At 47.1% G+C, this 27192-nt stretch overlaps 2 protein-coding genes across 47 annotated transcripts in view; one reads left to right on the forward strand and one right to left on the reverse strand.

Moving 5' to 3' along the window:
- Positions 1-27192, forward strand: part of NDUFA3 (NADH:ubiquinone oxidoreductase subunit A3) — a 427160-nt gene that overhangs the window by 358560 nt on the left and 41408 nt on the right. Inside the window, exon 1 of one of the 44 annotated variants that reach the window (XM_077981788.1) lies at positions 2908-2911. The exons of 40 other annotated variants lie outside the window; for them this stretch is intronic. The gene's annotated coding sequence lies outside the window, so the exon portion shown is untranslated. Of the gene's footprint in view, positions 1-2907; positions 2912-8710; positions 8715-8970; positions 8975-24176; positions 24182-27192 lie in introns of those variants that run through there. 3 more of the 44 variants (XM_077981783.1, XM_077981764.1, XM_077981773.1) reach the window with 3 other exon arrangements.
- On the reverse strand, positions 4313-26598 carry VSTM1 (V-set and transmembrane domain containing 1). Of its 3 annotated transcripts, XM_015124843.3 has the most exons (9): positions 26226-26598; positions 21017-21052; positions 20623-20907; positions 12890-12928; positions 6384-6476; positions 6276-6303; positions 6032-6069; positions 5894-5931; positions 4313-5214 (listed from the first exon to the last, which is right to left on the reverse strand). In XM_015124843.3, exons 1-9 carry the CDS (start codon positions 26257-26259, stop codon positions 5095-5097), a joined length of 711 nt encoding a protein of 236 aa, XP_014980329.3. In that variant the 5' UTR covers positions 26260-26598; the 3' UTR covers positions 4313-5094. The 3 variants fall into 3 exon arrangements, with proteins under 3 accessions (XP_014980329.3, XP_077837860.1, XP_077837861.1); XM_077981734.1 differs by lacking the exon at positions 6384-6476; XM_077981735.1 differs by lacking the exons at positions 12890-12928; positions 20623-20907; positions 21017-21052.

Here is a 27192-nt window from a genome sequence, read left to right on the forward strand (position 1 = left end):
GTAATTCAATGAGTGTGACTCCCAGCATAGATGTCCATAAAGGATATCCATTAGGGTCACCCATTTTAATACTGTTTGCCAGGACTCTTCAATCAAAACAAAATCCATTCTCAGAATAGCTGAGAATCAAAGGAGGACTTTTTGGTTTTCTGTTTTTTTTTTTTTTTTTGGTTCAAGAATGATTGAGCAAGAACACTGCAGGGAGTGAAGGAATGCTGAGCTTTGGAAGCAATTAGAACCAAGAAAACAAAAGCTGAAAGCCTTGTTACTCACTCCCGCTTCCCGGATGCTCCCTGAATCATCTTTGTGTTTCTCCATAAAGACTGGCTTCCTCCACATGGTGAGACAGATGGTCACCAAGAACTCCCAAGCTTTAAAAAGAATGACTCTCTATGGCAAGAAAACAGAGAGACACTCCTCCCCCACCTTGCTACTCCCCATGTGGCTTCCACACGGCAACCTGGGGCTGTGTAGTGAGGGGAGGGGAGCAAAGAGGTTTGCATTAGTGCGTTTTCACACCGCTGATAAAGACATACCTGAGACTGGATAATTTATTTTTTTAAAAAAGGTATAATGGACTCACAGTTCCACATGGCTGGGGAGGCCTCACAATCATGGTGGAAGGTAAAAGGCACATCTTACTTACATGGTGGCAGACGAGAGAGAAACGAGAGAGCCACGCAAAAGGGGAAACCCCTTAGAGAGATGTCAGCTCTTGTGAGACTTGTTCACTACCGCGAGAATAGCATGGGGGAATCTGTGGGCGGAGGGTGGCCCAGGTGCCCAGGCAAGAGACTGAAGGCACAAACTGTTTCAGTATAATAAAGAAAATAGTTAGAATAAGAATAGTCATAATACAAATTAGATATAGAGGTGATCGTGGACATTATCAATCATTATTATAAACATTATTAATCATTAGCTTTTAATATTACTCTTTGTTGCGTTACTAATATAACCTAGGAATAACGGGTGGGTATAGGGTCAGATGCTGAAGGGACATTGTGAGAAGTGACCTAGAAGGCAAGAGGTGAGCCCTCTGTCACACCTGCATAAGGGCCATTTGAGGGCTCCTTGGTGAAGCGATACCGCCAGTGTCTGGGAAGGCACCTGTTACTTAGCAGACCCCGAAAGGGAGTCTCCTTTCCTTGGAGGAGTCAGGGAACGCTCTGCTCCACCAGCTTCTTGTGGAAGGCTGGATATTATCCAGGCCTGCCCGTAGTCATCCGGAGGCCTAAACCCCTCCGTGTGGTGCTGTGCTTCAGTGGTCACGCTCCTTGTCCGCTTTCATGTTCCTCCCGTACTCCTGGTTCCTCTTTGAAGTTCGTAGTAGATAGCGGTAGAAGAAATAGTGAGAGTCTTAAAGTCTTTGATCTTATAAGTGCATAGAAGAAAATATTGACGTATGCTGCCTACTGTCTCTGCTTCGGCTACCTGTAAGGGAAGGGCCCCCTGTCCCATGATCACGTGATTTGCTTCACCTTATCAATCACCTGGACAACTCACCCTCCTTACCCTGCCCCCTTGTCTTGTATGCAATAAATATCAGCACGTCCAGCCGTTCGGGGCCACTACCAGTCTCCGCGTCTTGGTGGTAGTGGTCCCCAAGGCCCAGCTGCTTTCTCTTTATCTCTTTGTCTTGTGTCTTTATTTCTTACAATCTCTGGTCTCCGCACATGGGGAGAACACCTGCAAAGCCCCGTAGGGCTGGACCCTACAGGAATCCACCCCCATGATTGAATTATCTCCCACTGGGTCCATCCCACAAAACATGGGAATTATGGGAGCTACCATTGAAGATGAGATTTGGGTGGGGACGCAGACACAAGCCTTATCAAAGTTGTTCCTTCAGATGCAATATTCCTGGGAGCTTCTGGTTAGGACAAGATACAAGCGGAGACAGCTTCACGGGTATTGTAAATTCAATGTTTGTGTCCTGACAAAATTCAGCTGTTGGAACTTAACCCCAAGGTGATGGTATTTGTAATACGGGAGCTAAAAAGAAATGCTTTAGGCAGACAGTGAGGGTAAGAGAGTCCTCCGTAAGGTTTCCTGTGAATAAAGAGCAGTCCCCAAATCATTTCTTTTCTAACAGAAAGCAGCCCGAAACATCAAGGTGCAGGCCTAGACAAGCAGGCTAAAAGCTTGCATAGGTAAATGCTGGCAGCTGTGCCAATAGAAAAGGGATGGCTGGAGGCCGGGTATATTCAACATGGAGGTTCCCTCTTCCCTTTTGTTTGTCCCCACATGTGCAGTAAAAAAACAGGCAACGTGGCCCCAGCCAAGCAGAGACCCCACCTACGTAATAAAACATTAGGGTGGGATAGCCAGCTTCTTCGTGGGTTATGCAAACGTCACACCTGGTCCGGCTAATCTCTCAGGCCCTATGTAAATCCGACACCACCTGCTCAAGCTTGCCTATTAAACCCCATGCATTTCACCACGAAACCAGGCATCCCACTCGGGAGCCCCTCTCTATCTGTACGAGAGAGAGAGCTATTCTCTTTTCTCTTTATTTTGTTTATTAAGCCTTCACTTTTTTTTAATTTTATTTTTGAGCAGGAGTCTCTGTCATTCAGGCTGGAACTCCTGACCTCAGTTGATCCTCCCCGCCTCGACCTCCCAAATTGCTGAGATTACAGGCGTGAGCCACTGCGCCCTGCCCAGTCTCTTTCACTACGTGAGGATACAGCAAGAAGGTGCCAGCTATGAACCAGGAAAAAGCCCTCAGCAGACTGAATCTACCAGTGCTTTGGTCTTGGACTTGAAGCCTTCAGAACGGTGAGAAATAACTATGTGTTGTCTGGAAGCTGCCTGGTCTTTGGTAGATTGATAGCAGCCTGGATGGACTGAGACGCTCCTTCCTCCCTCTCATGCCCTGGACCCTCATCAGGGCCAGAAGTGGTTGGGGTGATGGCCCAAGCAGACTTTTAAAAGCACTGACCTCGCACAAGGGTTGGAACACTACAGCCCACAGCTTGTTTTTGAAAACAAAATGTTTTGTTTTTAAAACAACTTTCTGGGCTGGGCGCAGTGGCTCACGCCTGTAATCCCAGCTCTTTGGGAGGCTGAGGTGGGTGGATCACTTGAGGTCAGGAGCTCGAGACCAGCCTGGCCAACATGGTGAAACCCCATCTCTACTAAAAATACAAAAAAATTAGCTGGGCGTGGTGGCGGACGCCTGTAATCCCAGCTACTCGGAAGGCTGAGACAGGAGAATCATTTGAACCTGCCGGGGGAGGTTGCAGCGAGCTGAGATCACGCCACCGCACTCTGGCGCCTGGGCAACAGAGCAAGACTCCATCTAAAAAAAAAAAAAATCTTTCTATAGATACATAATATTTATGCATATTTATGACATACATGTGACAGTTTGATACATGTACAGAATGTATAATACTCAAATCAGGGTATTTAGGATATTCTGCTACCTCAAACATTTATCTTTCTTTTTTTTCCTTTCGAGACAGAGTCTCTGTTGCCCAGGTTGGAGTGCAGTGGTGTGATTTTGGCTCACTGCAACCTCTACCTCCTGGGTTCAAGTGATTCTTGTGCCTCAGTCTCCCAAGTAGCTGGGATTACAGGCATGCACCACCACACCCAATTAATTTTTGTATTTTTAGTAGAGACGGGGTTTCACCATGTTGGCCAGGCTGGTCTTAAACTCCTGACCTCAGGTGATCCACCTGTCTTGGCCTCCCAAAGTGTTGGGATTACAGGAGTGAGCCACTGCACCTGGCTCATTTATCATTTGTGTTGGGAAAGTTTCAAATCTTCTCTTCTAGCTATTTTGAAATATACAATGTACTGTTGTTAACTATAGTCACCCTTCTGTGCTGTTGAACACTTGAACTTTTTCCTTCTGTTTAACTGTGTTTGTGCCCGTTAACTAACCCACCCCTTCTAGCCTGTGATAACTCTCTCTCTCTTTTTTTTTTTTTTTTTTTTTTTGAGACGGAATCTTGCTCAGTCACCCAGGCTGGAGTGCAGTGGCCGGATCTCAGCTCACTGCAAGCTCCGCCTCCCGGGTTCTCGCCATTCTCCTGCCTCAGCCTCCCAAGTAGCTGGGACTACAGGCGCCCGCCACTACGCCCGGCTAGTTTTTTTTTTTTTTTTTTTTGTATTTTTTAGTAGAGATGGGGTTTCACCGTGTTAGACAGGATGGTCTCGATCTCCCGACCTCGTGATCCGCCCGTCTCGGCCTCCCAAAGTGCTGGGATTACAGGCTTGAGCCACCGCGCCCGGCCTAACTCTCTCTCTTTACCTTCATAAGAGCCACTTTTTTAGCTCCCACATGAATGAGAACATGAGGTTGTAAATAAAGTTTTATTCGAACACCGCCACATCTACTTGTTTACATATCAACGATGGCTGCTTTCATGGTACAACAGCAGAATGGGGTAGTCTCAGCAGAGATCCTACAGCCCACAAAGCTGGGAATGTTACTCTCTGGTCCTTTTATTTTCTGTCCTCTGGTCTAGGAGTTTGCAGGTCTGGGCGTGTTTGTTTTTTGAGATGGATCTCACTCTGTTGCCCAGGTTGGAGTGCAATGGTGTCATCTCAGCTCACTGCAACCTCTGCCTCCTGGGTTCAAGCGATTCTCTTGCCTCAGCCTCCCAAGTAGCTGGGATTACGGGCGCCCACCACCATGTCCCGCTAATTTTGTATTTTTAGTAGAGATGGGATTTCACCATGTTGGTCAGGCTGGTCATGAACTCTGACCTCAGATGATCCACCCGCCTCGGCCTCCCAAAGTGCCGGGATGACAGGCATGAGCCTGGCCATTTTCTTTTTCGCTTGTTGTGCTTCCAGGAGATGCTCCATAATTCTTACATTCTTTGCTGGATAGCTGATCAATAATTATTTATTATTTCCTTGAATTGTTCTAGGAGGAAATGCGGGGTAGAAAGAGTATGGTGGGGTCCTTGGGCATGAATAATCCATAAATAAGTCAGATTTCTTTTTAAGATGAGAAACTTAATTTTATTGATACGGATGAGGAGCAAGGGACACAGAGTCATCCGCATCTCCACGTTTCTGATAACCTTGGCCAGCACGATCCCCCCTCCTTTAGTGGCCCGGGCTGTCTTCTTGCTACACTTTCACTGCCGCATATTCATGAGATTCTGGGGGCTCCTGGGTGGTGTCAGAAGCTGCCTCAGACAGGGCATTGATGTTTAGCTCAGCATACGTCACTCCTTGGGGGTCTGCCGTCTTTGGAGAAAATAGATGAATATTAGAACTGAGTGGTCAATATGGCAGCCACTAGCTACACGTGGCTATTGACATTTAAATTAATTACAATTAAATTCAAAATCCAGGTCCTCGGTCACACCACATGCATTTCTTTTTCTTTTCTGTTTTTATAGCCCTTTATGTGTGTGACATCAATGGATTGGCGTAAGACTTTTATTTTTTTTATTTTTTATTTTTTTATTTATTTGAGACAGAATCTCGCTCTGTTGCCCAGGCTGGAGTGCAGTGCCGTGATCTCGGCTCACTGTAACCTCCGCCTCCCGGGTTCAAGTCATTTTCCTGGCTCGGAATCCAAGCAGCTGGGATTACAGGCGCCCGCCACCACGCCCAGCTAATTTTTTGTATCTTTAGTAGAGATGAGGTTTCACTGTGTTAGCCAGGGTGGTCTCGATCTCCTGACCTTGTGATCTGCCTGCCTCGGCCTCCCAAAGTGCTGGGATTACAGGCGTGAGCCACCGCACCCGGCCCGGTGCATATGCCTTTTAAATAGAGATTTTGGTTCCCCTTTGGGGAGTTATCTAAGACCACACGGGTGATAAATAGTAGACGTTTCTGTATGGGCTTAACCAGGAGGCAGACACGACCAGCCCGTTGTGGTGAGGGAGCTCTTGTGGGACTCCTAAGCGGGAGGACTCACCGAGACAGATACCCTTTCCATCCTGGATAAATCTGCCTCTGAGTGAGAGAGAAAAAAAAGAAAATCAGTTTTCAGCTGTAGGAGTCAGAACTTAGTCTTTCTATCCGGTGATTCCCTTACATTTTCCCTGTCCCTTACCAGCAGCCACCTGCTCCGAAAGTTTGGAATGGCTGATTCTGAGAGAGAGAGAGACACGTGAAAGGATGGGATGTGAAGATTTCGGGGAGAGGGTGAGGGCAGTGGAGGGGAGAGGAGGGGAGTGGAGGGAGGTCACAGAATGGGCTGGGGTGGGAGCTCAGGGTACCAATCCCGAATGTGCCAATGGGTTCCCTGGAGAATGACATGGGAATTAAGGGGAGCATGAGCTATGCCAAGCATCTACCTTTTGGTGGATTCTTCAGGTGACGAACCTACAAAAAATGCAGGAGGAATTTACCTACTGAGAAAATCCTTCACTCCCCCTCCCTCCCTTTGCGTTCTCTGAGCTCACCGTGCTGGCTGCATCTGTAGATGATGAAGACTGAGAGGAAGAGAAGAAGGATGGAGATGCAGCTGAAGATGGCGACAAAGATGGTTCTGGTGTCTGGAGGGGGAAGAGCAGGTCAGGGAATCAGCCTGGCTCCTGAAATCCACCGATAGGGGTGAGCAGAAAAGCTAAGAGGAGCCAGACAGACGGCCCGGCTTCCAAGCCTGGATCTCCCACCTTGGAGCTGAAACTTCCTATTGCTTTGGGGAATTTCCTTAATCTTCTCCAAGCTTCTGTTTCCCCATCTGTAAAGTGAGTGTAGCAGCAGTACCTATTTTGTTGGCTGGTGGGTCAGTACCTATAGAGAGGGCTGGAACACTGCTTGGCGCATAGGAAATTCCCAGGGAATGTTCGGTGCATAGCAATGAAATTGATCATTTATTGTGAGCCAGTGCTTTACATACGTGTGTATGTGTGTGTGTGTGTGTATGTGTGTGTGTATATATATATATATATTTTTTTTTTTTTTTTTTTTTTTTTTTTGAGACGGAGCCGCGCTCTGTCACCCAGGCTGGAGTGTAATCTTGGCTCACTGCAACCTCCACCTCTCTGGTTCAAACAATTCTCCTGACTCAGTCTCCTGAGTAGCTGGGATTACGGGTGTGCACCATCATGCCCAGCTAATTTTTGTATATTTAGTGGAGACGGGGTTTCACTACATTGGCCAGGTTGGTTTCAAACTCCTGACTTCAAGTGATCCTCCCGCCTTGGCCTCCCAAAGTGCTGGGATTACAGGTGTGAGCCACCACGTCTGTCCGTGTAATCACTGTTTGAAATGCACTGATAGGGGTGAGCAGAAATGCTAAGAGGAGCCAGACAGACAGCCTGGCTTCCAAGCCTGGATCTCCCGCCTTGGAGCTGGACATTTCAACCAATAGACTTTGAGTAAAGCAGATGACACACTGTCATATGGGTGGGCCTCATCCAATCAGTTGAAGGCTTTAAGAGAAAAGACTGAGGTACCCCAAGGTGGAAGGAATTCGGCCTCCAGACTCAGGCTGCAATATCAAGTCTCCCCTGGATCTCCTGCCTGCCTTGCAGGTTTCAGACTTACCAGCCCCCGACAATCACATGAACCAATCCATTAAAATAAATCTCTCTCTCTCTCTCTCTCTCTCTATATATATATATATATATATACACACACGTGTATGTGGGTTTTTTTGTTTGTTTGTTTTTTGAGACAAAGTTTCACTCTTGTCGTCCAGGCTGGAGTGCAGTGGTGCAATCTTGGCTCGCTGCAAGCTCCGCCTCCCGGGTTCAAGCAATTCTCCTGCCTCAGCCTCCTGAGTAGCTGGGATTACAGATGCCCACCACCACGCCCGACTGATTTTTGTATTTTTAGTAGAGACGGGGTTTCGCCATGTTGACCAGGCTGGTCTTGAACTCCTGACCTCAGGTAATCCACCCACGTCGACCTCCCAAAGTGCTGGGATTACAGGCGTAAACCACCACACCCAGCTTATATATATATATTCTATTGGTTCTGTTTTTTCTGGAAAACCCTGGCTAACACAGACATGATCTCAGCTCTTCACTTCAAACACATTTCTTTTTCTTTTTTTTTTTTTTAAAGAGACAGAGTCTCACTCTGTTGCCCAGGCTGGAGTGCAGTGGTGCAATCATACTCGAATTCCTGGGCTCAAGTGGTCCTCCTCACTCGGCCTCCAGGGTAGCTGGGAGTACAGATCACCGTGCCCAGCCAACTTCAAACACACTCCAATGAGCTCGTTGACGCCAGGTAACGAACAGCAGTGACATGGGCATGGAAGGCGTTTAGAGTGGGGAGGGGTGGGGCTCTCTGAAGGAGATATGATTCTCCGAGACACCAGAACGACAGGGATCTGTAGATGATAGATCTACATCTATGTATTTTATCTACTATATCTAGTTATCTATCATCTAGCTAGCTAGCTAATCATCTGTATCTACCTACCTACTTACCTATTATCTATTTATCTATCTACCTACTTACCTATCACCTGTCTCTCTAATCCATCTATCATATCTAGCTACCTACCTATCATCTATGTATCTATCTTATCTATCATGTCTAGTTGTCTATGTATCTACCTACTTACCTATCATCTGTCTATCATATCTAATTATCTATTTATCCCCCTTCCTGAAATAAGGCTCTTTCTGAGCTGATCATCAGGGAGCAGCAAAAGGAGTGGAGAGTTTGAAACAAGACAAACTTGAGTTCTAGTAGTAGGTCTCCCATCTCCTGACTTTGTAAATGTTCCCTTCCCTTTCTGGAATACATTATTTTTTGGTTAAATATAAGGAGGGGGGCCGGGCGCGGTGGCTCAAGCCTGTAATCCCAGCACTTTGGGAGGCCGAGACGGGCGGATCACGAGGTCAGGAGATCGAGACCATCCTGGCTAACACGGTGAAACCCCGTCTCTACTAAAAAATACAAAAAACTAGCCGGGCGAGGTGGCTGGCGCCTGTAGTCCCAGCTACTCGGGAGGCTGAGGCAGGAGAATAGCGTAAACCCGGGAGGCGGAGCTTGCAGTGAGCTGAGATCCGGCCACTGCACTCCAGTCTGGGGGACAGAGCGAGACTCCGTCTCAAAAAAAAAAAAAAAAAAAAAAAAAAAAATATATATATATATATATAAGGAGGGGGCAGAGAGCCAATAATACCTAACTTGAAGAGTTAGGTAATGATGAAAAATCCTGGCTTTAAAGCACTCAGTCTAGAAACTGACTCATTGTGTAGGATAATGGGATTGTAGGTATAATGATGATTTTTTTTCACCCAATATTCCACCCACGTCCATCTCTGTAACAGATTCTGTCAATGTTCCTCAACCCATGTTCCCCAGATCCCTTTCCCATTTTTATGCATTCTAGATTGTGGCTTCTTTCCCTTTCCAAAGTGAACATTTGCATCTCTTCTTTGGGGGACTGCCGGGGAGAGCTCCAAATGCCTTGGAATTTACATGCCCGGAACAAACTGCCACTGACTGCTGTGAAGACCCCAGCTCCCTAGCCTCTGGTGTTTGACCTTCCCTGTCTCCGCTGCTTTTCTGCAGGATTGAGCCAAAGATACCATCTGAGGGACACGGATATCCCACTCTTGTTTAATCTCTTTTCCTCCCGGCCCTTCTTCCCCACTCCCTAAAATGTCATTTTCACGCCGGGCGTGGTGGCTCACTCCTGTAATCTCAGCACTGTGGGAGGCCAAGGTGGGCAGATCACCTGAGGTCGGGAGTTCGAGACCAGCCTGACCAACACAGAGAAACCCCATCTCTACTAAAAATACAAAATTAGCCAGGCGTGGTGGTGCACGCCTGTAATCCCAGCTACTCGGGAGGCTGAGGCAGGAGAATCGCTTGAACCCGGGAGGCGGAGGTTGCAGTGAGCCAAGATCATGCCACTGCACTCCAGCCTGGGCAACAAGAGCGAAATTCTGTCTCAAAAATAAATAAATAATAAAATAAAATAAAATGTCACTTTCACACTAATGCTTTCTAAGGGCCTGCTTCTGGTGGAGCTGAATCAGAGGACCCCTCAAAAGCAACAATTCTTTATTTTTTTTTTTTTTGAGACAGAGTCTTACTCTGTCACCCTGGCTGGAGTGCAGTGGCTCAATCTTGGCGCACACCACCATGCCTGGCTAATTTTTGTATTTTTTGTAGAGATGGGATCTCACTAGGTTGCCCTGGCTGGTCTTGAACCCCTGGGCTCAAGTGATCCTCCTGCCTCATCTTCCTGAAGTCCTGGGATTACAGACGTGAGCCACTGCACCCGGCAAAGATATTTTATTCTGTTTAGAATTGTGGTGATACAAATTTGAACTCAAAAAATAAATTTTAAGAAATTATATAATACCCACTGGGATGGCTATAATTTAAAAAAAGAAAAGTAAGTGTTGACAAGGATGTGGAGATATTGGAACCCACATAGATTACTGGAAGGAATATAACATGAGACAGCCATAATGGAAAATGATTTGGCAGTTCCTCAAAAAGTTGAACATAATAGTCACCATATGTCCTAGCAAATCCACTTCTAGGTACATACCCAAGATAATTTACAGCAGGGAGGCAAACAGATACTCCTACCACAATGTTCAAGCACCATTACTCACTTTAGCCAAGAGGTGCAGACAACACAAATGTCCATCAAAAGAAGAATGAGGCCAGGCGCAGTAGCTCAAGTCTGTAATCCCAGCACTTTGGGAAGCCAAGGCAAGTGGATCACTTGAGGTCAGGAGTTTGAGACCAGTCTGACCAACATGGTGAAACCCCTTCTCTACTAAAATACAAAAATTAGTTGGGCATGGTGGCGGGCGCCTGTAGTTCCAGCTACTCAGGAGGATGAGGCAGAAGAATCATTTGAACCTAGGAGGCGGAGGTTGCAGTGAGCTGAGATCATGCCACTGCACTCCAGCCTGGGCGACAGAGCAAGACTCCATCTCAAAGAAAAAAAAAAAGGAATGGATAAGCAAAATGTGGTCTGTCCATACAGTATGATGCTTTTCACCATGACAAGAAATGAAACATTGATACATGCTATAGTATGGATAAACTTTGAAAACATCACGCTAAAGTGAAAGGAGGTAGTCACAAAGGACCACATAGTATATGAATCCATTTACACAAAATGTCCAGAATAGACGAAATCATAGACACAAAGAAGCATATGAATGGTTGGCAGGGCCTGGTGGGAGAGTGGGAAATGAGGAGTGACTGCTTAATGGGTACAAGATTTTCTTTCAGGGTGATGAGAATGGTCTGGAATTATGTAGTGGTGATGGTTATACTACCTTGTGAATATACAAAATGCCAGTGAATTGCACACTTTACAAGGGTGAATTTTTGGAATGTGAATTATATATCAATAAAAAAAGAAGGAAAATAAATGACACAAGAGCTCAAAATAGAAAAGTTTCTCTTCCTCCTCCCCCTCACACCTCACTAGATCTCCCACCTCCTTTCTGATACTTGTGTGTTCCTCTCTCCCATTAGATTTCATATCTTTCTTAGAAAACATTCCTGACGTGATTGTGTTCACAGTCCTAGGGTAGCAGTCATTTCCCAAGCCTAGTATCATGGAATAAAAACATTTCAAATAGTTATCTTGCAAGAACACTTTGGAAGATACCTTTTCAAAAACCGATTATACCAGCACAGACTGCTAGCAACAACTTTCAGCAACTTTGGCTCTTTGGAGTAGGTTGCAGGAAGATTGTGACTTGCTGAAAGGAAGGATGATTAAGCATCTAGATGCCAATTTATATTCTGAATTTGGCCCTTAAAGTCTGGATGAGCTTCTGTTTCAGCCGAATGCTGCCAAAAGCTCTAACTTTTAATTTTTTTTTTTTTTTTAGACAGAGTCTCACTCGGCTCACTGCAACCTCTACCTCCCAGGTTCAAGCAATTCTCCTGCTTCAGTCACTTGAGTAGCTGGGAATACAGGCGCCCACCACAATGCCTGGCAAATTTTTGTATTTTTAGTAGAGACAGGGTTTCACCATGTTGGCCAGGCTGGTCTCGAACTCCTGACCTCAGGTGATCTGCCCACCTCGGCCTCCCAAAGTGCTGGGATTATAGGCGTGAGCCACCGCACCTCGGGAGCTCTAATTTTTATGAGAACCTCTGAGGACAGAATCTTAGTCAATTGTTAATGAATAAGCAACATTAGGGGGAAAAATTCAATATTCACCTATGGTTGAGAATTTTAGAGTTATAACAAACTCTTGATTATACATATTCCTGAAGTACCTACTCTGCGTAGGTCCTGGTCCTACTCCCCAAATGGGTCACCCAAAAATTCACCCCCATTATTCCCCAAATCCCACCCTAGTTTTTCATCACGTAATATGGCAAACAACGCACTCTGCTGTTTTACACACCAACTTCTTCAGAAACTGGAAGCACTTGAGAGGTTATCTCCCCTCATGCCCCACCCCCGAAAACACAGCAGTTTCCCCAATAACATTGAGAAAATGGCCATTAAAGTTCTTCTTGTAGGCCGGGTGCGGTGGCTCACACCTGTAATCCCAACATTTTGAGAGGCCAAGGCAGGGGAATTGCTTGAGGTCAGGAGTTTGATACCAGCCTGGCCAACATGGTGAAACTCCATCTCTACTAAAAAAAAAAAAAAAAAAAAAGAGCTGGGTTTAGTGGTGGGTGCCTGTAATCCCAGTTATTCAGGAGGAATATCTCTACTAAAAATACAAAAATTAGCTGGGCATGGTGGTGTGTGCCTGTAGTCCCAGCTACTCGGGAGGCTAAGGCAGGAGACGCGCCTGAACCCGGGAGGCAAAGGTTGCAGTGAGCTGAGACTGCACCACTGCACTCCAGCCTGGGTGACAGAGCGAGTCTCCATCTCAAAAAATAAATAAATAAATAAATAAATAATAAAAATAAAGTTCTCCTGTGCACTTTAAGCAAAGGTGATCCAGCGTCTTATGAAGCAGATCTAATTGGAAAAAAATCTCCTTTCTAATTATCTTACCTGTTTTCATTGAGGGAGCTTCAAGTTCATCGTGTTTATCTGGAAAATAGGAGGGAAGAAAAGGAATTATGCTAATCACATAGGAACCTTGGGGGCAGGAGTCCTCTCGTCCTACTTATAGACTTCCTGTCTTCTTTGGGAAGCAGAAAAGAGAATGGCTTCTCCATTCCCTAGGTGCTTCCTGAGTCCTCAGAGCATGGACAGAGCCTCAGATTACTCTTCCTAATACTCATGGAGTTTGCTAGTATTTATGAATGACACTGCTAACGCCCCCTCCAGTATGATTCCTTGCCAGTCGTCTTTATCTTGACAAAGAACGCCATTCACCCAAATTCTTTATTTCTTTCTTTCTTTTTTTTTTTTTTTTTGAGTCTTGCATTGTCACCCAGGCTGGAGTACAGTGACATGATCTCAGCCCACAGCAACCTCCGCCTCCTGGGTTTAAGAGATTCTCCTGCCTCAGCCTTCCAAGTAGCTGGGATTACAGGCACCTGCCACCACACCCTGCTAATTTTTGTATTTTTAGTAGAGACAGAGTTTCACCATGTTGGCCAGGCTGGTCTCAAACTCCTGGCCTCAAGTGATCAACCTGCCTTGGCCACTCAAAATGCTGGGATTCCAGGCATGAGCCACTGCACTCGGCCTATATTTCTATCTCCCCAGTGGCACCATTTAGTCTAAGTTAAAATATCACCTACTCAGCCAGGTACGGTGGCTCAGGCCTGTAATCCCAGCACTTTGGGAGGCCGAGGCAGGCAGATCACGAGGTAAAGAGATTGAGACCATCCTGGATAACATGGTAAAACCCTGTCTCTACTAAAAATACAAAAATTAGCCGGGCATGGTGGCGGGCGCCTGTAGTCCCAGCTACTTGGGAGGCTGAGGCAGGAGAATGGTGTGAACCTGGGAGGCCGAGCTTGCAGTGAGCTGAGATCGCACCACTACACTCCAGCCTGGGTGACAGAGCGAGACTCCGTCTCAAAATAAATAAATAAATAAAAATAAATAAAGTATCACCTACTCACCAGTCCCTGGCAACCACCAGTAGACTCTCTGCTTCTGTGAGTTTGGCTTTTTCAGGCCACACATGTGAGTGAGATCATGCAGAATTTGTCTTTCTGAGTCTGGCTTATTTTGTTTAACATAATGTATGGGGAGATGTTGATGAAAGGTATAAATTTCCAGTTCTTTTTTTTTTTTTTTTTTTTGAGACAGAGTCTGGCTGTGTCGCCCAGGCTGGAGTGTAGTGGCTCGATCTTGGCTCACTGCAAGCTCCGCCTCCCGGGTTCACGCCATTCTCCTGCCTCAGCCTCCTGAGTAGCTGTGACTATAGGCGCCCGCCACCACGCCCGGGTAATTTTTTGTATTTTTAGTAGAGACAGGGTTTCACCATGTTAGCCAGGATGGTCTTGATCTCCTGACCTCGTGATCCACCTGCCTCGGCCCCCCAAAGTGCTGGGATTACAGGCGTGAGCCACCATGACCAGCCCTAAAGTTCCAGTTCTAAGATGAAGAAGTTCAGGTGCACAGCATGGTGGCAATGGATGTGCTAATTAATCTGACTGTGATCATCATTACATAATGTACAGATGGATCAAATCATCAGATTGTATATCTTGAATATATACAATCTTCATTTGTCAATTTGATTTTTTAAATTTAAAAAGTCATATTGCCTGAAATGCACCAACTCTTACCACATCTGATCCCTTATTTTCCAAAAGCAGCCAGAGGCCAGGCATGATGGCATGTGCCTGTAATCTCAGCTGCTTGGGAGGCTGAGGTGGGAGGATTACCTGGGCCTGGGAGGTCAATGCTGCAGTGAGCTGTGATTGCACCATTGCACTCCAGCCTGGGCAACAGAGTGAGCTGTCTCGAAAAAAAAAAAAAAAAGCAGCCAGTGACCCTTCAAGCATATAAATAAAATCATGCCATTCTCCAGTTCAACTTCATCAGTGGGTTCCTGTTTTTTCAAAGCAGACTCTAGGACAAGTTCAAACACCCACAAGACCCTAGATGCTCTAGGCCCTGTCTTCTATCCACACCTTTTATTCTGCTGTTCTTTTCTCTGTCCTCCTTTCTGTGTCTCAATCATTCCAGGAACACTCACACTTCTGGGACTTTGCTTTTGCTGCTCTCTCTCCCTGAAGGGCTCTTCTCCAGATATCGATGTGGTTGGGTCATTCTCATATTTCATGCCTGTGACAGATAGACCTTAAGGGGGCACTCAGGAGACTCAGGAGCCCTGCTTTCTGGTGTTCATGCCCTTGTCTAATCCCCTCACCTTGAGTGTGGAGACCTGTGACTTTCTTCTCACCAATAGATATGGCAAAGGTGATGGGATGTTATGCTCTTGATTATGCTACATTACATAAAACTCTGTTTGCTAGGGCATTTGCTCTCTCTCTCTCTCCTCTCTCAATCTCTCTTCTTGCAAGTGCTGCAGAATCAGTCTAACATGAATCCTACAGCTGCAAAGAACCAGATATTGCTAGCAACCACAGGAGTGGAGAAATGGACCCTTCCCCAATCAAGCCTCCAGATGAGAACCCAGCCCTGGATGACAACTTGATTGCATCCTTATGAGAACCAAAGCAGAGGACTCAGCTAAGCTGTGCCTGGACTCCTGACCCACATCAACTGTGAGGTAATAAATAGGTGTTTCAGGCGGCTAAATTAGTGGTAATTAGTTATGCAGCCATAGATCACTAATACAATGCCTCTCACAGTTATTCTCCATCTATAATGTGTTTTTTAATTACTCTGATATCTTTCTGTTATTTCTTTCTTCCAAAGAAGAATGTGAGCTCCTGTTGGCCAGAGACCTGGTCTGTCTCAGTTCCTACAATATGCTCAGGATCTACCAAAGTATCTGAATTTGTAGGCTGAATGGGCAGCTATTTTTGTGCCAGGTATTTTGCATTAAATTTTTTTTGTAATAGAAGCATTTATATGCCCATTTTGTAATAAGTAAAAAGTAGTATAATCAAGTGATTTGTAAAGCAGCAAACAGATTGTATATGGAAGGCTGACCTGGAAAATCAACCACTTTAAATTGATACTATAGCCTGTCTTGTGATATAATGGTATAGCTGCGATAGAGGTGAAGAAATCAGGAAATAGTAGATGATCTGCCAGAGAACATAATTGGGAAATGGCAAATAATCGCCAGGCTTTTAGGGCTAAAGTGTGGGAATGAAAATTCTTAAGACTACAAGAAAAAGTTATTGGGAATACAATTGAAATCAACATCAAAGTGATGAGAACCTTGTTGGAGCATCACTGATCAAGAGCCTCAGAAAGAGGGTAAATCAGAGGTGAAACATTAAGTACTCAGTTACTCATCATGCCCCAAGCCCAGGCTAAGTCATTGGTGTGGACCCATGGCTACTTCTGCACTACATTGATGAGTGTAAGGTCTCTCCAGGGATTTCCCATGATATGGCCAGATTGACCTACTGGAAGCAACTGTAGTCAATTGAGAGATATTGTTGAGTGACTAATAAATGAATAGATGGATGGATGGATGGATGAATGGATGGATGGATGGATGGATGGATATATGGATAGGTGGGTGGGGGGTGAATGAATGGGTGAAAGAGTGGATGAGTGGATGAGTGGGTGGAAGGATGGACAAATGAGTGGCTGGGTAAATAGATGGGTAGGTGGGTAGATAGATGGATGAAGGGGTGGGTAGACGAATGAATGGAAGGGTTGGTGGTTGGATGGATTAATGGATAGATGAATGGATGGATGGGTGGTAGGGTGAATGAATGGACAAAGGGGTGAATGAATGGATGGATGGAAGGGTGGGTGGAAAGTTGGATGGGTGGGTATGAGAATGGATGAAGGTGTGGGTGGATGGAAGGATGGAAGGATGGATGGGTGGATGGAAGGATAGATGGATAGATGGATGGATGGAAGGATGGATGGATGGATGGATGGATGGATGGATGGATGGATGGATGGATGGGTGAGTTGATGGATAGATGGATAAGTGAGTGGATGGATGGGTGAATGAGTGGGTGGGAGGGTAGATGGGTTGGTAGGTGGGTAGATGGGTGGGTGGGTTGATAGATGGGTAGGTGGATGGATAGATGGATGGGTGGGTAGATAAACGGGTAGATGAAAGTGATGCAAAATTATTCTTTATCCCTCTTCCTTGGGATCTCAAGTCACTTATGTTACAATCCTCCCATGTGCATCCTCTCACTGTGGTCCTCATCATTTTTTAATTTCAGTTGCCTGCACCATGCCTGCCATATTTTCCCACACAATGGGATCTCTTAGCCCCATCCTCCATTATTTGCCATTCCTACATCCCTCATTGAGCACTGGACACTCTTTCTGGCTTTTCTTCTGTGGCATAAAGAAATATAAATTTTCATTTATGTCTGAACAGCAACTGTGAAGCTCATTGTCTTTGTGACATCGGGGAGGTCACCTAGTCTCTATAAGCAAAATTAGTAACACAACCACCCTCACAGGAAGTGAAGACTGAATGAGTTAGTGGAGGCAAGTTACCTGTCGTGGAGAGAGGAACATAGAAAATGCTGGATACATGTCAAATGCCAGTGTTATCACTCTATGCTCACCTGTCACCCAGATCTCCAACTTGTTGCTGGGGAAGGAGGCCAAGTGTGATGAGTCACTCAGGTAATACACACAGCTGTAGTTTCCATTGCCATTACTTGTCACATTCCAGAGCATGAAATCTGTCTGTTTTTTTCTTACTTGCCTGACTTGTAATGGTTCTGGGATCCCCATTTTCAGCAGAGCAATTACAATACATTCAGTTCCATTGTATGGAGTTAGACATCAAAATGTCCTGAGACCTGGAGTCATCCCAGGGTCTACATTGACTGAGAGCAAAAGTTCTGGGAGTGACCCTGAAGAGAACAAGGCAATGGAGGTAAAGAGAAGGGCTAGGACTTTTCCATTTTCTTTCCTCTTTCTTTCTCTCTCTCTCTCTTTTTTTTTTTTTTTTTTTTTGACGGAGTCTCGCTCTGTCGCCCAGGCTGGACTGCAGTGGCGCGATCTTGGCTCACTGCAAGCTCCGCCTCCCGGGTTCACGCCATTCTCCTGCCTCAGCCTCCTGAGTAGCTGGGACTACAGGCGCCCGCCACCATGCCCGGCTAATTTTTTACATATTTTTAATAGAGGCGGGGTTTCACCATGTTAGCCAGGATGGTCTCGATCTCCTGACCTTGTGATCTGCCCACCTTGGCCTCCCAAAGTGCTGGGATTACAGGTGTGAGCCACCGTGTCGGGCCCGCTTTTCCATTTTCTACTGCACTTGGGGACTATCTCATCCATCTCTCTGTATTAACCACCATGTCTTTCATTTTCTGCATTTGATGCTTTGACATCTTGGGGCCTTGCTGCCCTTGGTGGGACCACCCCTCCCAGGGTTAGTTAATTTCTAGAGTCAGTAAACCACTTGTCCTCAATATGTCCCTCAAATGCAAGCCAATAGATCCAGAGCCCTCACTCCCAACCACCTTCATTATGAGGCTCTCACACTCAAGGTGAAAGTTGTCCTCTCCTAATCACCCCAGGTCCAAGAACTAGACAACCAGGGACAGTCTCTATACCCCAAAGCCAATTCTTTTTTTGTTCTTTTTTTTTTTTTTTTTTTGAGACAGGTTCTCATTCTATTACCCAGGCTTGAATGCAGTGGCACGATCTTGGCTCACCGCAGCCTCTGCCTCCCGGGTTCAAGCAATTCTCGTGCCTCAGTCTCCCAAGTAGCTGAAAGCACAAGTGCACACCACCACACCCAGGTAATTATTATATTTTTGTAGAGATGGAGTTTCGCCTTGTTACCCAGGCTGATGTCACACTCCTGACCTCAGGTGATCCGCCCTCCTCGGCTTCCCAAAGTGCTAGGATTACAGGCATGAACCACCACACCTGGCCAACTCTAATCTTGTTCTCCCCACAAAATACAATCAAAGCTCTGGCCCACAGTTCCTCCTTCCTCTGCCCCTGATTGACCCTGGTGCTTCCCCCATACCCCCACCCCCATAGTATAGCCTTCCCCCTCCTCTTGGGAACTGTAACAGACCATCTTTTCCATGGCAATCATCGCTTGGTTTGTCAGTCTTACCGTACCCTAATTTTCTATTAACTGACCATATTCTACACCACCCTCCCACATCCACATCATTGGGACCCTCTCAGAATCCCTGTCCCTGATGAGAATCTTGCCCCACGTTCGGGTTCCCATTTCCACACTGAAGGTATTGCATCTATCCTTTTTTTTTTTTTTTTTGAGACGGAGTCTTGCTCTTTCATCCAGGCTGGAGTGCAGTGACACAATCTCGGCTCATTACAACCTCTGCCTACTGGGTTCAAGTGATTCTCCTCCTGCCTCAGCCTCCCTAGTAGCTGGGATTACAGGTGCCCACCACCACACCCAGCTAATTTTTGTATTTTTAGTAGAGTTGAGGTTTCACCATGTTGGCCAGACTGGTCTCGAACTCCTGACCTCAAGTGATCCGCCCACCTCTGCCTCCCAAAGTGCTGGGATTACAGGCGTGAGCCACCGCGCTGTGCCCGGCCTGCATCTATCTTTTTGTCTCCTGGGTTCCTTCTTCCCCAGCCACGTCCCACAACAGGAAAAGAAATACGTGCATCAGGCAGGCTTTGGTGACTCACGCCTGTAATCCCAGCACTTTGGGAGGCCAAGGCAGGAGGATCACCTGAGCTCAGGAGTTCAAGACTAGCCTGGGCAACATAGATCCTGTCTCAACAAATACTTTAAAAATTAGCCAGGCGTGGTGGTGCTTGCCTGTACTCCCAGCTACTTGGGAGGCTGATGTGGGAAAATTGCTTGAGCCTGGGAGGTCGAGGCTGCAGTGAATTGTGTGCATGCCACTGCACTCCTGCCTGGGCGACAGAGCGAGATTCTGTCAAAAAAAAAAACAAAAAAAAAAAACAAAACCGCCAAGCGCAGTGACTCCCAGCACTTTGGGAGGCTGAGATGGGCAGATCACTTGAGGTCAGCAGTTCGAGATCAGTCTGACCAACATGGTAAAACCCTGTCTCTACTAAAATACAAAAATTAGCCCGGTGTGGTGGTGCACCCCTGTAGTTTCAGCTACTCGGGAGGCTGAGGCAGGTGAATTACATGAACCCAGGAGGCGGAGATTGCAGTGAGCTGAGATCATGCCACTGCACTCTAGCCTAGGCGACAGAGCAAGACTGCCTCTCAAAAAAAAAAAAAAAAAAATGCCGAGCACGGTGGTTCACGTTTGTAATCCCAGCCCTTTGGGAGGCCAAGGCAGATGGATCACCTGAGATCAGGAGTTTGAGATCAACCTCACCAGTATGGTACAACCACGTCTTTATTAAAAATACAAAAATTAGGCCAGGCTCGGTGGCTCACACCTATAATCCCAGCACTTTGGGAGGCCGAGGTGGGCGGATCACGAGGTTAGGAGATGGAGACCATCCTGGCTAACACGGTGAAACCCCATCTCTACTAAAAACACAAAAAGTAGCCGGGCGTGGTGGCGGGAGCCTGTAGTCCCAGCTACTCGGGAGGCTGGGGAGGAAGAATTGCTTGAACCCAGGAGGCAGAGGTTGCAGTGAGCCGAGATTGTGCCACTGCACTCCAGCCCAGGCGACAGAGCAAGACTCTGTCTTGAAAAAAAAAAAAAGGAAAAAAAAGCAAAGCAAAACCGAAGAAATGTGTGCATCAAGTAGCACATCTGAGGCTACCTTCTCACCTGTGATCACCAGCTCCAAGTGTTCACTGCTTTCTGACCCCTCACAGGAGGCTGTTGTCTTATAGGCACAAAAGTAGCTCCCAGCATCCTCAAGCTTCAGGTCCGTGAAGTGGAATTCAGCTTCGTCTTCTGTCAAGAACTGTTCCTGCTTGTACCCAGAGTCATTCACCTTGAGCAGAATGAATGTCACATTCTTGGAAGGAGCCTGACACTTCAGGGTCACGTTGCTCCGGGCTTCAACCACCGAGCTAGGCCAGGCGTGGAGGGAGGGCTTGGGCAGTTTCTCTGGAAAGAATTCAGAGTTAATTTGAGTCTAGAATTCAGACGATTAAAGGAAAAGGTCATGAAGTGTGGGATGCAGGAATAAATAAAGTTTAAGTGGGAGAAAACTCACCATTCTTTTTCTCATCTTCGTAGCCCAGACACAGTCCTGGAAGAGAAATCTCAATGAGAGAAAAATTATGTGCTTGTCTTTGAGTACAAATCCAGCAGAGAACAATGACTAGCTCATTATAGGTCTAATATATATATATGTATTATGTATATATGTATTATACATAATACATATATTAACTATGTACACATATTACATATAATACATATATAAATATATCTATTAAATGTATGTATTACATGTATGTATATATTTTTGGCAGCTATCTCCCCAGACTTACCTCTTACTTTTGTTCCATTGTTTGTCATTCAGAAGCTATGTGTATATAGAAAATTCCAGCAAATTTTTTTTTTTTCTTTTTGAGATGTAGTCTTACTCTGTTGCCCAGGCTGGAGTGCAATGGCACGATCTCAGTTCACTGCAACCTCCGCCTCCCAGGTTTAAGTGATTCTCCTGCCTTAGCCTCCCCAGTAGCTGGGACTACAGGCGCCCACCACCATGCCTGGCTAATTTTTGTATTTTTAGTAGAGACAAGAGTCTCACCATATTGGCCAGGCTGATCTTGAACTCCTGGCCTCAGGTGATCCGCCTGCCTCGGACTCCCAAAGTTCTGGGACTACAGGTACGAGCTACCGCACCTGGCCTGATGTATTGAATTGCTTTCACGAGTAATCATTCTTTCACCATCTAGAAATTGTTCAACATTCACCTATGCTTTTTTCTTGTATTTTCTGTGATTGCAGTATTTTGTTTGCTTTGTTTCGTTTTGAGACAGAGTCTCGCTGTGTCACCCAGGCTGGAGTGTGGTGGTGCAATCTCAGCTCACTGCAACCTCCTACACCCCCTGGGTTCAAGTGATTCTTGTACCTCAGTCTCCAGAGTAGCTGGGACTACAGGTGTGCACCACGATGCCCAACTAATTGTTGTTGTTGTTGTTGTTGAGATGGGGTTTCACCATATTGCCCAGGCTGGTCTCAAACTCCTGACCTCAAGTGATCCGTCTGCCTCAGCCTCCCAAAGTGCTGAGATTACAGGCATGAGCCACCGTGCCCGACCTGATTGCAGTTTTTACCCTTGCCACTTAAATAATGCAAACGTTATTTTCCCGTGGAAAGGGGAGGGTTTTCTTGCTCAATTCCAATAGAGAGAATCTGCTCCCCCTTCCCCGTGTCTTCTGGTTCCAAGTACTCCCCTCACTTTAGCTTTGGTTTCCACTTACATCATCCCCTTTCTCTTCTATGTTCTGTTCTCTATATTCCCTGCGGGGAAGGGAGCGTCATAAACTTGCGTGGAAAATGGGACGTCAGTCATGGGGCTTGTTTCAGGGTGAAGTTAGGTAGAATTGAGGTAGAATTTCTCTAGAGCCAGTCTCAGGACATTGGTTCCTTGTTGACGCAGGTACCGACGCAGAACGTGACCCCACACCAAGCTTCACCGCAAAGGAATGAGGTGGAGCCTCACGATGGACCGAGGCTGCGTTGGCAGCGAGATTGACTGGGATTGGCAGGTAGGAAACAGCCTCTGAATGGCAGGGCATCCCAGGACTCAGGCTCTCTTTTGAGACCCTCCCCAAATCCCGCTTTTAGACTCATGTCATCTCATCTCTGCTATCCATCCATCGTCTGTTCAAACAGTGATTCCTATATTCTTTTTCTTTTTGAGATAGGATCTCACTCTGTGGCCCAGGCTGGAGTGCTGGAGTGCAGTCACAGCTCGCTGCAGCCTCGACCTCCTGGGCTCAAGTGATCTGCCTGTCTCAGCCTCCCAAATAACTGGGACTACAGGCATGTGCCACCAGGCCCGGCTAATTTTTAATTTTTTTTTTTTTTTTTTGTAGAGATGAGGACTCACTGTGTTGCCCAGGCTGGTCTGGAACACCTGAGCTCAAGCGATTCTCCCACCTCGGCCTCCCAACATGCTGGGATTACAGGCATGAGCTACCTGCAACCAGCCCAATTCCCATATTCTTTTTCTTTTTTTGACATGGAATCTCCCTCTGTCACCCATGCTGGAGTGCTGTGGTGTTCTCTCAGCTCACTGTAACCTCTGCCTCTCAGGTTCCAGCGATTTTCCTGCCTCAGCCTCCCGAGTAGCTGGGATTACAGGCACCTGCCACCATGCCCAGCTGATTTTTTGTATTTTTAGTAGAGATGGGGTTTCGCCATGTTGGCCAGGCTGATCTCAAACTCCTGACCTCGAGAGATCTGCCCACCTGGGCCTCCCAAAGTCCTGAGATTACAAGTGTGAGCCACCACACCCAGCTGATTTGCGTTTCTTGAAAAGAGAAGCTCAAGTTGTAACTCCCAGGACCTCTGAATGTGACCTTATTTGGAAATACCATTATCTGATCTTTGCAGATGTAATTAGTTAAGCTAAGATGAGGTCATACTGGAGTAGGCGGGGCATCTAGTCCAATATAACTTACGAGAAGAGAAAGAGAGAGAGAGACACGCAGAAAGAAGGTGGCCATGCAAAGACAGAGGCAGAGAGGCCAAGCTGCAATCACAGTGCTTTGGGAGGCCGAGATAGGAGAATTGCTTGAGCTCACGACTTGGAGACTAGCCTGGGCAATATAAAAGACCCCATCTCTGCAAAAAAAAAATATATATATATTTTAATTAGCCCAATGTGGTGGTGTGCACCTGTAGTTGTAGCTGCTCAGAAGGCTAACGGGGAGGATTGCTTGAGCCCAGGAGCTGAAGACTAGCCTGGGCAATATAGCAAGACCCCATCTCTAAAAAAGAAATTATTTTACTTAGCCCAAGATGGTGGTGCACACTTGTAGTTCTAGCTACTCAGAAGGCTAGTGGGGAGGATTGCTCGAGTCCAGGAATTGGAGACTAGCCTGGGCAATCTAGCAAGACCCCATCTCTAAAACAGAAATTACTTTAATTAGTCCAACATGGTGGTGTGCACCTGTAGTTCTAGCAGCTCAGAAGGCTGTGGGGAGGATTGCTTGAGCTCAGGAGGTTGAGGCTGTAGTGAGCTATGGTGGTACCACTGCACTCCAGCCTGGTGACTGAGTGAGACCCTGTCTAAAAAGAAAAAAAAAAAAAAAAAAAGACAGCCAGCAATTTGAGTGATGCATCTACAAGTTAAAGAATGCCAAGAGGGCAGGCACGGTGGCTCAAGCCTGCAATCTCAACACTTTGGGAGGCTGGGGGGAGGGGGTGGATCACCTGAGGTCAGGAGTTCGAGACCAGCCTGGCCAACAGGGTGAAACCCCGTCTCTACTAAAAATACAAAAATTAGCCAGGCGTGGTGGCCCATGCCTGTAATCCAGGCTACTCGGGAGGCTAAGGCAGGAGAATTGCTTGAACCTGGGAGGTGGAGGTTGCAGTGAGCCGAGATCATGCCACTGCACTCTAGCCTGGGTGACAGACAGAGACTCTGCCTCAAAAAAAAAAAAAACAGAATGCTAAGAATTGTCAGCCACCACTAGAAGAGGGGCATAGAACAGATTCTCCCTCATAGCCCTCAGAAGGAATCAACATTGCCAACACTTTGGTTTCAGACTTCTCATCTCCCCAACTGCGAGAGAGTGCATTTTAGTTGCTTTAAGCCATCAGGCTTGTAGTACTTTGGTATGGCAGCCACTGGGGGATGAGGTCAGCCTCCTGGTTGCCCAGCTTACTGTGCTCAGCAGCTGGAGGTTTGGGTATGAGCCCGATGGTCATCTCTAAGGCACAAATAGCCGGGTGTAGTGGCTCACGCCTGTAATCCCAACACTTTAGGAGGTTGAAGTGGGTGGATCACCTGAGGTCAGGAGTTTGAGACCAGCCTGGCCAACATGGTGAAACCCTGTCTCTACTAAAAATACAAAAAATTAGCCAGGCGTGGTGGTGCGCACCTGTAATCCCAGCTTCTCGGGAGGCTGAGGTGGGAGAATCGCTTGAACCCAGGAGGTGGAGGTTGCAGTGAGCCGAGATCACACCATTGCACTCCAGCCTGGGAGACAAAGCAAGACTCTGTCTCAAAAAAAAAAAAAAAAAAAGCAAAAAAAAAAAGCTCATCTAAGGTGCAAATGTGTGTGCGAGAGGAGCATTACCCCACAGGGAAGGGCTGCACCCAGAAAAGGGGGAAGGAACTGAGGCAAATGAAGCACATTGATGACCACCACACCCCCCATGCACCAGGAGGAACTGGGGCCTTAGGGAGGTGGAGCTCTGCTGGGTCAAGCCTAGAGCTCCTAGGTAGTGAAGCCCACACTGTAACCCAGGTCTTCCTTTTCACAGTCTGAGCTCTGTCTGAATACATCAGGTTCAATTCGAGGATGGTTGAAATCAGCCTAAGAATCGGACTGGTCAGAAAATTGTTCTCTTGGGGCCAGGCGTGGTGGCTTATGCCTGTAATCCCAGCACGCTGGGAGGCTGAAGCAGGCGGATCACCTGAGTTCAGGGGCTTGAGAGCAGCATGACCAACATGGTGAAACCCTGTCTCTACTTAAAATAGAAAAGTTAGCCGGGTGTGGTGGCATGCACCTGTAGTCCCAGCTACTCAGGAGGCTGAGGCAGGAGAATCGCTTGAACCTGGGAGGTGGAGGTTGCAGTGAGCTGAGATCACGCCATTGCACTCCAGCCTGGGCCATAGAGTGAGACTCTGTCTCATAAATAAATAAATACAGAGAGAGAGAGAGAGAGAGAGAGAGAGAGAGAGAGAGAGGGAGGGAGGGAGGGAGGGAGGGAGGGAGGGAGGGAGGGAGGGAGGGAGGGAAGGAAGGAAGGAAGGAAGGAAGGAAAGGAGGGAGGGAGGGAGGAAGGAAGGAAGGAAGGAAGGAAGGAAGGAAGGAAGGAAGGAAAGGAGGGAGGGAGGGAGGGAAAGAAGAAAAGAAGGAAGGAAAGGAAATTGTCTTTTTGCCCACAGCCTTGCACCCTGTAGATCCTTAAGCCCAGCCCTCCTCTATTCCGACGGAGGATGCCTGGCAATACTGCGGTATTTAGCGAGTGCAGACTTGGAGACCCCACCGGAGTTCTGCATTTCCCAGCGGAGTAAGCAAGGCCTCCCCGTGTCTGCAGCGCGGCCTCCTGGTCGCTTGCATGTGGGCGGCAGAACGCATGCAGGGGACGCCCCCAGCCCAGACCCACCCACCGCAGGTGTGCAACGCGTGGAAGTCATTACTTCCACACACCGCGTTTCCACCCGGACTTCCACTCCCCCATGAGTTTTTCGCACCAGCCCAAGCCCATTCGTCCCAGTCCTGGAGACTCACCGAGGCAAAGCAGGGAGAGGAATTCTGTGGTCATAGCGTCCCTTGGGCCAGAACCAAGGCCCCGCCTTGGGTTTTACCACTTCAAAGGCGGAGCCGGACTGGGGCGGCCGCAGCTCTCTGGCTGCCCGGTTCCTCCCCAGGATGTGCAGATGGAGGTTTTGCCCTGACGCTCTGGTTCTCTGCCCCACTCTTGCAGTTTCCTTCTCAAACCGACTCAGGAAACAAGAAGCCGTCGATGACAACTTCTTCCTCATGAATCCTGTGCGTGGCCCCACCCGCCTGAGCTCTGTCCTACCTTATCTGAAGTTCTGCCAAGACTTCTGCAAATGTAATGTTTTATTTTAAAGCATTAATACCTATGGCTTCCTGTGTACCCACTAGCCAGCTCCCCACAAGGTTAATCTCTTTCTCTCTCTCTCTCTTTTTTTTTTTTTTTTTTTTTTTTGAGACAGAGTCTTGCTCTGTCCCCCGGGCTGGAGTGCAGTGGCATGATCTCAGCTCACTGCAAGCTCCGCCTCCCGGGTTCACGCCATTCTCCTGCCTCAGCCTCCCGAGTAGCTGGGACTACAGGCGCCCGCACCACACCCGGCTAATTTTTTGTATTTTTAGTAGAGAGGGGGTTTCACCGTGTTAGCCAGGAAGGTCTCGATCTCCTGACCTCATGATCTGCCTGCCTCGGCCTCCCAAAGTGCTGGGATTACAGGCGTGAGCCACCGCGCCAGGCCAGTAGTGGCTTTTTTTCTTGTTTCACAATAATTGGGTCTTCAACAGGTGTTCAATGGGAAAGGAAGTATTAGCAATGTCGAGTTATGTGTTCCTATAATGGACAAGACAGTCTCACATGGTGAAGAACTATTGCACTTTAAACACGATTTGTGGTCAGGCGCAGTGGCGCATGCCTGTAATCCCAGCACTTTGGGAGGCTGAGGCAGGTGGATCACTTGAGGCCAGGAGGTCGAGACCAGCC

Source organism: Macaca mulatta, chromosome 19 (genome assembly GCF_049350105.2).
Source record: "Macaca mulatta isolate MMU2019108-1 chromosome 19, T2T-MMU8v2.0, whole genome shotgun sequence".
Classification (NCBI taxonomy): Eukaryota; Metazoa; Chordata; class Mammalia; order Primates; family Cercopithecidae; genus Macaca; species Macaca mulatta.